At 38.9% G+C, this 14,767-nt stretch overlaps 1 protein-coding gene across 10 annotated transcripts in view; it reads right to left on the bottom strand.

The window, feature by feature from the left end:
• Positions 1-14,767, bottom strand: part of TNNI3K (TNNI3 interacting kinase) — a 271,680-nt gene that overhangs the window by 82,183 nt on the left and 174,730 nt on the right. For all 10 annotated transcript variants that reach the window (XM_014831425.3, XM_070486598.1, XM_070486597.1 and 7 more), the window contains exons 19-20: positions 14,241-14,293; positions 10,288-10,420 (exon numbers count right to left, since the gene is read on the bottom strand). In XM_014831425.3, coding sequence (XP_014686911.2) covers positions 10,288-10,420; positions 14,241-14,293 — 186 coding nt within the window. The remainder of the gene's footprint in view (positions 1-10,287; positions 10,421-14,240; positions 14,294-14,767) is intronic.

The raw sequence follows: 14,767 nt of genomic DNA, 5'->3' as shown, positions 1-14,767 counted from the left end.
CATGGCCTGATGAGCGGTGCCATGTCTGCGCCCAGGATCCGAACCGGCGAAACCCTGGGCCGCCGAAGCGGAGTGCGAGAACTTAACCACTCGGCCACGGGGCCGGCCCCAGTAAATATTTATTTTACAAACAAATGAAGATGATGGATCAATGTCAATATCTTGCTCATTATTATGTTTTTAGGCCACAGCATTCTTATGCCTAGTCACCAAGAAACACTGTAGAATGAAGATGATGTTTAGTTTAATATTAATTTACAACATGATTAGGTAAATTATTGAGATCTAATGACATATTTAGTTCATAACACTATCTTCTGTTCAAAACATTTGTGCAGGGGGCTACAATAAACTGAAGCAGTAAGACTGTTAAGAAATGCCCTTAACAAGGAAATCTAGAGGCCTAATTTCCAGTCTGGCTCTGCTTTTAACTCTCTGGGAGATCCTAATTAAGCCAATTTGCCTCTGTGAGTGCTGATTTCTCTAAATGAAAGATGAAGCAGTGAAGACACAGTGTAATGGTAACAAGCATGGACTTTGGGGACAAGGAGCCATGTGCTGAAATCTTGACTACTCTTCTTACTAGCATGTGATGTTGAACATATATCTTAGCCTAATAGAGCCTAAACCACAGGTTATTGTTAGAATTAACAGAGATAGTGTACACAGAGCATCTGGCACATTGTTGGCTCTCCATAAGTGTTAGCTGTTGTTGCTATGAGTATTGTCATCTACAGATCTAACAGTCTTACTGATTCTTTTTAGCCTGAACCTAGAGAACTAGATATCAAAAAAATTGTTGCATAATTCCTGTTATGTTTAGACCAGAAATCTTAGTTCCTTTTGAGGTTTTCTTTGGGTATCAATACCAAGTAAAATATTGCATTGAGTCACTGCAAATTACAAGGCCACAAACCATCTCATCTGTCATTAGCCCCCGCTCATAATGCAATATGGCCATGGTGGAGAGGATGACTATGCAGCTCTCCATGATGAACTTAATTAGCTATATATTGCTTATGGATACATTCTGAATTCCTAAAGTAACCTATCACTTACTCTCTTATGTTATATAAAAGTAAACGTAGGCATTCATACAAAAAAAAGCAATAAAGAACAATGTTTTGTTTGTGAGTTTGAGATAAAATTGCCAGAATATTTTTTTTTTTCAATTTTGATTGTGCGTGTGTGTGTTCTAAAAAAAAACATAATTGATTCTACTTCATTGTTTTTAAAGGTCAGGGCTGTGGTGAAACAAAGCAAATGCATTCTACCATCCCAGCAGGAGCTAAGACACATTCTTTGTTAAGCTGACACTTTTCGATGATGTGTCACCAGAGCATATAGCATCTGAGAGAGACCATGGGATTGCAATCTTGAGATTGTACTAAGAATGGCTTAATTTTTTAAACCACATCCCATTCTCATTACAGACTGTCAGAAGAATAGATTAATTTGCACCATTGTCTGTTCTCATTGCAATCTTTGTCAGTGTAATGAAGTATTGGAATGTTAATATCAGCTATAGTCACAGAAATATCACCATCCATTGGACCGATTTGATCTTTCCAGTGATCTGTGTAGTTATTGGATGGCTTTGCTTTTCTCAGTGATAAACTGATAAAGATTAGCACAGCAAACACAGGATTTCAGAATGTTAGCTTACTCCTAGGTCCCTGTCACTTGTCAAAGCACAGTCCACATCATCAATGTGCTTATATCCTTTGAGGTTATTATATTTGGGATCTTAATCATATATGGAGAAGAACATAATCATCTAATATTTAAGCAGGGATACCAAACACAAATGGCTACAAATATGAGACCTGTTACATAACTGTGTCTCTAAATGTACTTTAATTTATATTTTTTAAAACCATATGTAAGACAAAAAAGGTCTGCAAGCCATAGTTGACTCCTGGACTACAGTTTGCAACTCTGAGTTAAAGCCTCAATATAAAGTCCTACCAAAATCTGGCTAGAATAAATTGGCAGAGGTTTTTAATTTGCTGCCATATCCAAGACTTAGTTAGAGCCTGGCGTTAAGGAATCCCAGGGCAAAGAGTTGAGTTTCCTTGTGAATCAGATGGCATCACACAAGAAAATAAATGTAAAACAAGAGACTCTCTTCTTGGACCCAAACTACAATTTGAAAGTGATCTGCAAAATTTGGTACCTGGTTATAAGGGGATGGCACTGGATAAAACACATATTGATGGATTCATTCATCCCAAATTTCTTCTTAATTTTTCATGAGATATCAGAGGAGACAGACCCAGAAGGGAAATAAAATCTGGGAAGTAGTGTTGATTTCTTCCCCTGAAATATATCCAGGACAGCTTTTGTTTGCCAGGTCACACCCGTGCTTTTTTTCATCTTGCCCAGTTCTTCTCTCTCTGCTTGACTTCATACCTTAGCTCCTTCTCTTCCTAATCTCATCATTTCTCTCACAAATCTGTTCTTTTCCTGTATCCATCACTCTCCTGCTGACTAAGCCTGAAGGCTGGAAGTCATCCTTGACTCCTCCTTCTCCCTTGTGCTCCCACCTCACTCCATCGGCAGGTCCTATTAAAATCTCCCAAACTAACCTCTCCTTTCTCTTCCAAAGCTACTACCCTAGTTAAAGTCTTATACAGTCTCTTCTAGACTGCTTGGCCTCCTTGCCTCTGGTTTTGAATATCTCCAATAGAGCCTTTGCTTTGTAGTAAGAGGGAACGTTCTAAAATAATAGTAGAATTGTACTATTACCCCACTTAAAATCTTGCAGTAACTCCTACTGTTGACACACAAGGCCCTTCACCAACTGGTTCTAGTTTATATTTACAGCATGAGTCTTGTGAATGATTCCCTTGTATTCTCTGATTCATCCCCCCTGAATTATCTGTGGATCTCTCAGACCTCTGCACCTTGCCCATACTGCTTTCTGCTGGGACACTCTCTCTACTTCCCCACAATTTACCTATCTAATTAGCACTCATCATTTTTTTTCTTCTCTCTCTTTTTTATTGAAGTAACATTGGTTTATAACATTACATAAGTTTCAGGTGTACAAAATTATAATCTGACAGTGTTCTCACCCCATAAACTCTAGTTTCCTTCTATAACCATACAATTGACTCCCTCTACCCATTTTGTCCATCCTCCAAGCCCCTTCCACTCTGGTAACCACCAATCTGTTGTCTAGATCTATGAGTTTGTTTTTGTTTAGTTTGGTTTGTTCATTATTTTAATATTCCACATATGAGTGAAACCATATGGTATTTGTCTTTCTCCATCTGACTTATTTCACTTAGCGTAATAGCCTTCAAGCTCCATCTATGTTGTCGCAAATGGCGAGATTTCATCTTTATTTATGGCTGAGTAGTATTCTACTGTACATACATACCACATCTTCTTTATCAATTCACCTGTTGATGGACACTTAGGCTGTTTTCATATCTTGGCTATTGTAAATAATGCTACAGTGAACACAAGGGTGTATATATCTTTCCTAATTAGTGTTTTCATATTCTTTGGATAAATACCCAGAAATGAAACAGCTGGATCATAAGGTAGTTCTATTCTTAATTTTTTGAAGAATCTCCATACTGTTTTCCATATTGGCTGTACCAATTTACATTCCCACCAACAGTATACAGGGTTCCAGTTTCTCCACTTCCTCTCCAATGCTTGTTATTTCTTGTCTTTTTGATAATAGCCATTCTAACACGTGTGAGGTGATATCTCATTGTAGTTTTGATTTGCATTTCCATAATAACTAGTGATGTTGAACATCTTTTCATGTGCCTATTAGCCATCTGGATGCAGTTCAGGTATCATCTTCTCTAAGAATCCTCCTATGATAACCTTTTCCCACTACCAGTCTGGGCAAGAGACCCCTCCAGGGAGCATCCTTAGCATTCTGTGCTTCTCTCTAGTTGGGACTCTCCCCCTCTGTACTATGAGGGCCTGAGCAATGCTTTATTTCTCTTTGCTTTCCTCCTACTCTAGCACAGTTCCTAGCCAGAGGAGCACTCAATGATGGATTAAAGATAATAGCTAATATTCATTTAGTACTTACTATTGCTAGTCACCACTCCAACCCTTTGAGATAAGTGCTATTATTATTCCCATTTTAAAAATAAAGAAACTGAAGTATGCCTAGGTTAAGTAGCTCGCATAAGGTTGCAAGACTCATGTTCTTATACATTATGTCACTTCTCTGTAGCCCAAACACTGTTAGCTAAAAAATGTTTTCTTAAAAATCAAATAATTTGAAACATTTAAAACTCTTTATATTTCTAAACAAACACACAGAAATTAGTTGACATGGTAAAAGTGAGCAGGCATCCCTACATCCCTCATGGCACGTTTAGCTGGAGCTGGGTAGCAGCTGTCCCCTTGAGTCAGAGCATTGGATTTCCTCTTCACCACCTTGTCCTGCACTGAGCATCTGCCTGATTCCCCCAGCTCTGTGAGCATTTGATCTGGTGTCTCTTGGGATGCAGGATATCACGGCTTTTTTGGTTCTTTCTAAACCTGAGATTATAAGGTTAATTTGAATATGTACTGTGCAGAAGAGACCCTAGCTTCAAGTTCTGAATGCATATCTATCACTTGTATAGGAGTCAATGCTAATATTTGCATTCTATGTTTATATTTCTCCCAGGAGATAGGATTCTGCTAAATCCAGGAGGAAGAGCCATGTGTAATGTTGCTACTACCATAACTGATAATGCTGCCCAACACTGTAGTCATGGATTTGTTCTTCACTCTAAATGGCTAATATGTAGCTTATATTGAATCTGATGCTTTACATAATTTATTGCTGAACATATGCTAGATTGCCTAACCACTGCAATGATATTAACGGTTCGTTTCTTGATGCATGGTCACTGCCCAACTTTAAAAAATTCCACATCTATCATAAACAAACTCTCTTTCCAATAAAGTGCTATAAATTCTAATATCTGGGGTATTGGAAACAAATTATTCTTAGGCAAAACTTTTAACTGTTTTATTATATAATATTCTCCCTCTAAAATAAGTAAATATTTCTGGGGGTCTATAAGAGAGGGCATATCTACCTCTCTGAAATATTAATTGTATAATTAGCAAAGGACAAGGAGTAGAGAAAATTGCAAAACTGTACGAGTAAAATATAATAAATACTGTGATAAATGATGACTTGGGGCATGGAGGAGACTGCACTTAACTCAATATTGAAGAAATAAGGAAGATGTTTTTGCAAGAAGTAATATTTAAGCTAAGACCTAAAAGTAAATTGGAGTTAGTACAATGAAATGTGGGGAAGAGTGTCTCTGGCAAAGAGACAAACATGTGCAAAGACGTGGAAGTGAAAGGAAACACGTCATGTTGGGGAGATGAAATAAGTCTCTGCAGCTGGAAAATAGAAGAGAGGCTTGCAAGTGGCAAGAGGCAGGCTTGGGGAGGAAGGCAGGAGTGTAATTATGAGTAGCTTTGTAGTTTGTTTTAAGCAATTTTGTTTTTGTCTTAAGAGCAAAGGAAAAAAATTGGAGATTTTAAGTAAGGGAAGCCAGATGATCAGATTTGAGTTTTTAGAAAGCTAACTCTATCTGTAGAATGGCAATTGATGAAAAAAAGATGGTAAGCAAAACTGGAGACAAGGATGCCATTTAAGATACTGTGCAGTAGTCTGTAGTGAAATAAGGAAGTAGCAGTGGAGAGGGAGATATGTGGATAGATTCGAGAGATATTTAGAAAGTGGGATTGAAAAAAGAAAACAAGTGAAAAAAGAAGGAAAAGAAGGAAGGGAGGGAGGAAAGAAGGAAGAAAAGAAGAAAGAGGAAAGAAAAGAAGGAAAGCGATGCATCAGGATGACTGAAGTTTTTATATGGACTTTCTGGCGAATGAGAGGGCCACTCAAGGACAGAATTGTAGGAAGACTAGATCTTGGGTTAGACTTTGCCTTTGTCTCTTATCTTACAGTTGCAGAGAGTTTTCAGTCTACAAAGTTCAATCCCAAACGTCATCTCACTTGATCCTCGCGGTAATCTTTGTGGAGTCATCATTACCTGCATTTATTGAGGAAAGTGAGCTTATAAAATGGCTTGGAGGCCAGAAGAAACGCTACGCATTGAAAGAAGCAAAAGAAGGCTGGAGTGGCTGGAGCACAGAAAGTAAAAGGATAACAGCAAAGAGACAGAATCACATAGAGTTTTGCAGGACATATTAAGAATTCTGAGATTCAATCCGAAGAACATGGGAAGCCACAGGATGATTTTAGGCACCGGTGACATTATCAGGTTTATGTTTTTAAAGTACCATTCTAGTAGATGTGTAGAAATTGGGGAGGAAGGAAAGACAAGAATAAAGGGAGGGCAGTCAGATGGCTATTGCAGCAGTTAAAGTGGTAAGGATGGCAGTCTGAACCAGGGTGGGGGTAGATGAAGCTTTGAGAAGTAGACAGATTTGAGCCCTGTATGCCACCTCTTCTATTCAGTCTTGTACTGGAGGTGTCTGCCTGTGCAAGAGGGCAAGAAAAAATATAAAAGACGTACAAATTGGAAAGAAGAAAAAAAGTTTTCTTATTCACAGGTGACATAATCATCTATGAGGAAAATCTCAAAGAGTACCAAAAAGATACTTGAACAGATATGTCAGTTTAGTAAATTTGTAGGGTACTAGATTGTTATTTAAAAATTAATTATATCTCTATTCTAGCAAGCCATTGGATATTGAATTTTAAAAATTAACATTTATAGTAGCATCAAGAAACACAAATACACACAGCTGAGGCTAAAAAAACATATGCAAGGTTTGTATGCTGAAAACACTGATGACAGAAATTAAAGAAGACCTAAGTAAAGGGAGAAATGTACCATGTTTATTGATTGGAAGATTCAATATGATTAAGATGTCAATTCTTCCCAAACTGATCTACAGATTCAATGCAATCCAATCAAAATTCTAGGGGCCAGCCCTGTGGCACAGCGGTTAGTTCACACGGTATGCTTCCACGGCCTGAGGTTCGCCAGCCCAGATGCCAGGCATGGACATATGTACCGCTTGTCAGGCCATGCTGTGGCAGGTATCCCACATATAAAATGGAGGACGATGGCACAGATGTTAGCTCAGGGTCAGTCTTCCTCAGCAAGAAGAGGGGGATTGGCAACAGATGTTAGCTCAGGGTTAATCTTCCTCAAAAACAAAAAAAAATTCTAGCACGCTTTTTTTCTTTTTCAGTAGAAATAGACAAGCTGATTCTAAAATTTATGTGGGAAAGGAAAAACCCTAGAATAGCCAAAGTAATTTTAAAGGAGAGCAAAGTTGGAGGATTCATATTACTTGATTTCAAGACTTACTATAACCTATCAATACAGTGTGGTAGTAACGTAAGGGTCGACTTGTATCAATGGAACAGAATAGAGTCTAGAAATAAATGCACACATATATGGTCAATTAATTTTTGACAATAGTACCAAAATAATTTAATGGAGAGAGTTTTTCAAGAAATTATGCTGAAAAAAATTGGACGTTTGTATTAAAAAACAAATAAATTAACAAAAGAATTAACAAATGCAATCCATAGCTTGTACTATTTTTTAAAAAACTCAAATAGATCTTATAAATGTAAAACCTAAACCTACAGACTTCTATAAGAAAAGATAGGAGGAAATCTTTTTCTTTTTTTTTTTTGAGGAAGATTAGCCCTGAGCTAACATCTGTGCCCATCTTCCTCTACTTTATATGTGGGACGCCTGCCACAGCATAGCTTGCCAAGCGGTACGTAGGTCCGTGCCCAGGATCTGAACTGGCGAACCCCAGGCCACCGAAGTGGAACATGTGAACTTAACCTCTGTGCCAGAGGGCCAGCCCCATAGGAGGAAATCTTTGAGGCCTTAGGTGAGGTAGGAATATTTTAGATAGCATACACAAAAAATTTGATTTAAAAGTCTGATACAGTAAACTTCACTGAAATTAAAAACTTATGCTCTTTGCAAGACATTGCTAAGAATATGAAAAGGCAAGCCACAGACTAGAGAAAAATACTTGCAAAACACAAAGCAAATGAAAGACTTCTACCTAGAATCTAAGAACTCTTACAAGTAAATAATAAGACAATTTGAAAAAACACTTCACCAAGAAAAGGATATGAACAGCAAATAAAAACATGAAAAGATTATCAACATCGTTATTAGAGAACTATAAAATAATACCACGATGACATACCATCATACACCTACTCAAATGGCTAATATTTTATTTTAAATAGATAATGGAAAAGTGCTGATAAGAATGTGGAGCAACTGAAATTCTATACACTGCTGGTGGGAATCTATAATGGTACAAATGCCTTAGAAAAACTTACCATAAAAACTTTCTCTCATGTATTTATCCAAGAGTAATGAAAACATCCACACAAATACCTGAATGGTTTCAGCAATTTTATTTATAATAGCCTCAAAGTAAGATTGATTCAAATGATCATCAACCTGTGAATGCATAAATAAACTAAGGTACATCAACACAATGGAATATTACACAGGAATGAAAAAGATTGAACAACTAATAAATGCAACAACATGATTCCAATTATATGACATTCTGGAAAAGGTAAACCTATAGGGACAGAAATCAGATCAGTGGTTGCCAGCGCTGGAGGTAGGAAAAGTGAATTGACTCCACAGAAGCACCAGGAAATTTTTTGGAGTGATGGAAATGCTCTATATAGTGATTGCAGCTGTGGTTATACAACTGTATATATTTGTTAACACTCCTTGAACTGTTAACCTAAAATGGTAAATTTTACTGTATATAAGTTATACTTCAATAAACCTGACTTTAAAAAAAGACTTGCAATAGTTTAAATGATAAAAATAGTGGCTTGAGCTGGGATGGTGGTGGATGATGGTAAGTAGTAGATAAATCCACAATGTACCTAGGATATAAAATCCATGGGAAAGGTGAATGAATTGAGATGAGAGGTGAGGGGAAGGGAGACGTATCTCTCTCTTATGAAAAATACCACAGCATGTCTAGAATGGTGACGGACTTTTAAAAATACACTCATCTGTCTTATCACAATGCAAATGCTAAGAGGTAAAGAGACAGCAGCACGATAGAACAAGGCGTGACAAATGGCAATGTTAGTCCAGTTCAAAGCAGAGTCCTCCAATCTACACTATAATAAGGGGCAAATCTCATCATGCAAAACTATGAAGTATGTAGAGAAAGATTAGGACAATTAAATAATCATCGTACTCAATAACTATGTACAGAGCCTGTAATTTGTGAAAAGCACTCTGTTAGACACTATGCAGACTGTAATTAAAGACCATATGGTATTGGGGGAAAAACACCTTGAAAAGAGAGTAGGAGATGTGGCTTTTGTTCTGCACACGAATTCTAATAAATACTGTGATCCTGGTTAAGACTTCTAACCTGTGAGTATCCGTATTTGTCAGATTTGTCTTTCCCTAATACCCCTTTGATGTTATCCTTCTGATATATTACAATAGGGCAGCCACTAGGAGCTGAAAATTCATTTAAAATTTAATTTGAAACCTTCTTTTCAAGCATGTTAGGTTCTGGGGATGCAAAGCCCTTAAGGAGCTTCTAGTCTAATGACGGATCCGAGTAAGTAAACGGTGTGACAAGACCCAAGAGTAGCCCAAATAAAATAGAGGGTCAGATACAAATAAACTTTACCTTAAACCTCAAATATGTGCACATTTTTGCTGTGATTAGATTCGCCACCTCCACCTTCGACATGCACAGAGTATGAGGTACCTTATGAACAAAAATTGGCTCACTCACAAAGCCCCGGGTTTGGAATGTATCCATATATGTAATACAAAATTATTAGGAAAAGCAATTCTCTTTTTATAATGTGAGATGAGCAGAAAGCAGTCCTGATAGGTTATTTTCACATATTGCTACTTTCAGTTCACCCTATATACACTCTAAAAAGGCACTTCTAAAATCTAATCTCAAAAAACAAATATCACATTGTCCAAATTATTTGCACCCACATGCTACATGGCCACGAGTCATTTGCTTGTTTTATTAACAACAGATAAATCAAAGCCTGAAACGTCAATAAAATTTACCTTTACTTCTGTGTGTCTGTGTCTGAAATCACAGTTAGGTCATTAAATTTTCTGGATTGGGCACACATCTTAAAACAATTTGAGATTGATTACTTACCTCTCACCTTGCCAATCCACCAAGAATAATCATTTTGAGGAAAAAAGTGTTTCTTGAAGTTGTGAAAATGCACGGAACTCTGGAAAACAGAGAAACTTGAAGTGCAGCATGGCTTACCTGGCTTGAGATGAGCGAACGGAATTTCTCCTGTGAGAAGTTCCCACAGACACAGAGCGTAGCTGAAGACGTCAGCTTTGATGGTGTAACGTGTGCACTGGGTGAACACCTCGGGAGCCATCCAGCGGAGGTTCTGCATGTCAAGAAACATCCACAAGCCATTTACCAAGTGTCGAGTTCTTCCACTGTAGCACAGCGTTCTTCTAGTGGGGAGTCGTCAAGTGTTCTCCCCACACTCTCAAAAGACGGAAACTTAAAACAACATCCATACTGCCCTCGACGTGTGCAATAAACTGGCCTGTTTATGCATAAATAGCATAATGACTGCTGCTGCTCAGTTTTTCGAAGGGCATTTTTTAATCATTGGAAGATCATGAAATCCATAATTATTCTAAGATCTCAAAATACTAATCATCAAGCAACCTTGCCTCTTATAAAATGATGATCGCAGCAGCACTTTTCCTTATCTCTGAACATTTTCCTGCTAGAAGGTCTATGAGCTTCTGAATAGCCAACCACGGATTCATCCATGAACTCTATGCCTCCCTGGGGGTGAATCACGCACTGTGGGAGGGACCTTCTCTCCTTTAAATCTTCAGGTAGTAATTGAGGAAGTCACTAGATTAGTGCATGAATAGTGCCCTCATGACTGAGGAGAGAAGGGGCCTTAGGGAATGCTCAGAACGTTCCTGTGAAGCGCACTGCTCACTGGCAGGACCAGGTCTGTCAGACCTCCCCTGTTGGCCCTGTCATGTTATTTCTGAATGCTGTCAGTGCAATATGTTCCAGAAAGAAAGCCATAACGTGCTACAAGGGTCTCTGTACAAAGTTCTATCCTCATGTTTCCACGGCATTATTTACATTTTTTTCACTTGCCATTAGATAGTTTTCAGTTTTAAATATAAGTTTCCATTCTGGGATGCAAATGCATATGTTCGGTTTATCTGTGGTTTAGGAAACAGAGCACCGGATTTTTGAGTTAGGAGATGAAAATTCTAGTTCTGGCTCCACCACTGACTGTTTGGGCAGCTTTAGGCAAGTCCCTCGTGCTTGCTGGGACTCAGCTTCCTCAAGGGCAGAACCGGGGAGGAAGCCCTTCAGCTCTAAGGTCCCATGGCTCCGTGATCATATCAACGGACTTTGCCAGACACCTTCTGTCTTTGTATTTCCACTGAAGGAAACCAGCGTTCTTTTATTACTCTAACTGAAATTCTGAGTGTGGTGCAGGCTGCTGATAATTCTTTTGAAGTGTCTACCTTATTTTGAAATCATGCATAATTACAGCTTTCCAAGAATATCTTTATTCCGATTATGGTGCTTATGTGCGATTCTTCCACATGAGCTTTCACATTCCAAATGGCCTCCACGTACACAGCAGATTAAGCACTGTGTCACAACATTGCATAAGTGGGAGTAGGCATACAGTATGCCCATTGTTTCTCAGGGGAGTAATAGAGTAATTAGCAAACTGACATAAGGCCACATAACTAGTAAGGCCTTGAAAAGAAATCTAGAGTAGTGCTGTGCTTAAAGACTACACTACTAGGATAAAACAATATTACTTGATGTTGGTGAAATTCAATTCAATTCCATTAAACAAAAGTTTATTTAGTCAGAGAGTCTCAACTGGCTGCATTCTAGAATCACCTGGGGGGATCTTTTAAAACATACAGGTACCCAAGATCAACCTCAGACCAATGGAATCAGAACTGCTGCATGTTGGATTCAGGCAGTGTGTTTTTAAAAAGTTCCCAGAGTGATTTCAGCGTGCAGTCAGGGTTGAGAATCACTGATTTAGCTGTCTCTATGTCCCAGGACTGGATGAGGTCTGTGTGTCCTATCAAAAGAGGACTCACTCTTCCCACCTCCCTTACCTCACATCCTACCCATGCTCCTCCTGCTCACTCCCTCCCAGTCACTCTGCCCTTGAACACACAAAGAACTCTTTTGCTTCAGGGCCTTTGCACTTACCATCCTCCCTGTCTACACTGCTCTTCCCCCTACATGGCTGACTCCCATGTCAGGTCTCTTATCAAATGTTATTCTTCCCCCTGACCCTACCTACATGGCACCTTTATCACTCTCCATTCATATATTCTACTTTGTTTTTTCTTTATAACACTTATCACCTAATATATATTTTGTTCATTTGCTCAATGTCTATCTCCTTCTAATAGAATATTAGCTGCACAGGAACAAGAACTTTATTTTGTTCACTGCAATATCCCCAGTTCCTAGGAACACATCTGACATCTAGTAGGTGTTCCATAAACATTTATTGAATGAATGAGTGAAATCTAACTGGGGAAACGAGCATGCACAATCCCACCTACAATACAACATGGCCAATCTGTGGTTCCTGCTTCCTCTCTAACTCATCTCTCTCTTTCTCCCCCTCACACAGAGCACGCCAACAACGCTAACCTATCTGACGTTTCCCCCAGGAAGTCTGGTGTTTCTCATCCTCCCTTGTGCCTTTTGCTCATGCTGTTGTTCTCTCTGCCTGGCACCCCTGCCATTCTCCCTGCATTTAATTTACTCCTATTTATCCCACCTGAGCTCCTGTCATGCTTTGTCATACCTCTGTCACTGAACCTCCACTCTGATTTAAATCTATCTGCTTGTTCCTATGTTTTCCCCACTGCTTAGTCCTGTTTTCCCCACTAGCTCCTTGAGATCGAGGACTAAGCCTTTATTCACATTTTGCATTCTTGGCCCTTTGCAAAATGCCTGATACATTGTAGGCCCTCAATAAATGTCTGTTGAATGAATAAGAGTACAAACTAGCAGTACATACAAAGTGCTACAAAAGCACAGAGAGAACAGTGTATGGGAGGGCAGAGGGCAGAAGGTACTGAAAGTGGATACAATTTCCTGAGCCTTGCAAGATAAGGAGACTTCCTCCAGGTGGGGTGTAGTGAAGGGCTTTCCAGGCAGAGAATACCACACTGGCAGGGTCACAGGAAGGTATGCGCAAGGGAATGGCATGTTTGGGGAATGGCCAGGTGGCTTGTGTCTGGGGCACAGGGCACTTGAGAGAACTTGTGGTGGAAGAGGAGATCACAGAGGAGCCCGGGAGCCAGACTGGGGAGGGCAGGAGGCTGCTGGCATCGTTGATGGTTAACAGGAAGAGGTGAGTTGTCAGAACACAACCCTTGGCTGATGTTGCAAAGAATGAACTGGAAGAAAGGACTGGAGTTGGAAGCCTATTGCAGTGGTCCAGAAAAGAGATGATGAGGACACGAACTCAGGCAGCAAAATATGAGGTTGGGATGGACTTAAAAAAAGAAATAGAAACAAACAGAAAAAGTGATTCACTAATGTGTAGGCAGAATCAGGAAAAGGAAGGAATAAAAAATTACCCCATGCTTGGGTAACTAAATAACATGGGTAGTCCAGAGAGAGAAGCGTACTTCCTTTTTGAGAGGGGGAGTGAAGAAGAGGTCAGGTAATGCATTTAATTGCAGACATTTTGAGCACAATTATGCCTGCGTCAGATGTTATAATTTATATTTTACTTTAACATTAATGCTTGGCTATACCACCTATTGCCTTATAATGCTGAACTGGAAAACTATGAATTGTTAACAGATGCAGGTAGACTACGAATGTTATAGTTACCTATTGAGTGTTGATTCTATTACTTAATAGGGAGATCTAAATATGAAAGCCAATTATCCATGCCCACCGTGTACTTTTGAATTATATTTGAAATAAATTCTGTATTATTTTATCCGTAACATTTCCCAAATATATATCTAATCTATTTCTCTGGTATGGCCTTGAAATAGATCTTTTGAGGGCTTACTGAAAATAAAAATGTAAAATATTATCCTGCCCCTGGGACAATGCCATCTCTTCCAGTTAAAGCTGCTCTCATCTCACTTCCTCTCATGCTGAGTTTACGCATTTTAATTGTTTCATAATTATAGGGAACACAAGCAGCAGCTAACCCCAGGTTGTTTTGTCATGTTGTCTTCATCCAGAGACTGTAGAAATCTTGATTCTATAGGAAACAGAAAATGAGTTCATGTCAAAGGAAATATCTTAAAAAACCAAGGTCAAAGATTACAGCTAAAATTTTGAAATCCCAAGAAACTTCTATCTTATTTGAATTCTCACTTCTTTATTTTCTAGTTGAAGATATCAAAGAGAAAAAACTGAAAATAGGGGCTGGGCCTGTGGCCGAGTGGTTGAGTTCGTGCGCTCTGCTGCAGGCGGCCCAGTGTTTCATTGGTTCGAATCCTGGGCGCAGACATGGCACTGCTCATCAAGCCACGCTGAGGTGGCGTCCCACATGCCACAACTAGAAGCACCCACAACGAAGAATATGAAACTACGTACCAGGGGGCTTTGGGGAGAAAAAGGAAAAAAAAATCAAATAAAAAGAAATGATATACTTTTAAAATCCAGGGTTATTGAAATCTGAATGACTTAGAGACGTACAGCTGTCAGTGTGAAATCTATTTTCAGAGGCATC

Source organism: Equus asinus, chromosome 16 (genome assembly GCF_041296235.1).
Source record: "Equus asinus isolate D_3611 breed Donkey chromosome 16, EquAss-T2T_v2, whole genome shotgun sequence".
NCBI lineage: Eukaryota > Metazoa > Chordata > Mammalia > Perissodactyla > Equidae > Equus > Equus asinus.
The sequence above is the reverse complement of the archived record's forward strand: the minus strand, read 5'-3'. Positions and strand labels throughout refer to the sequence as shown.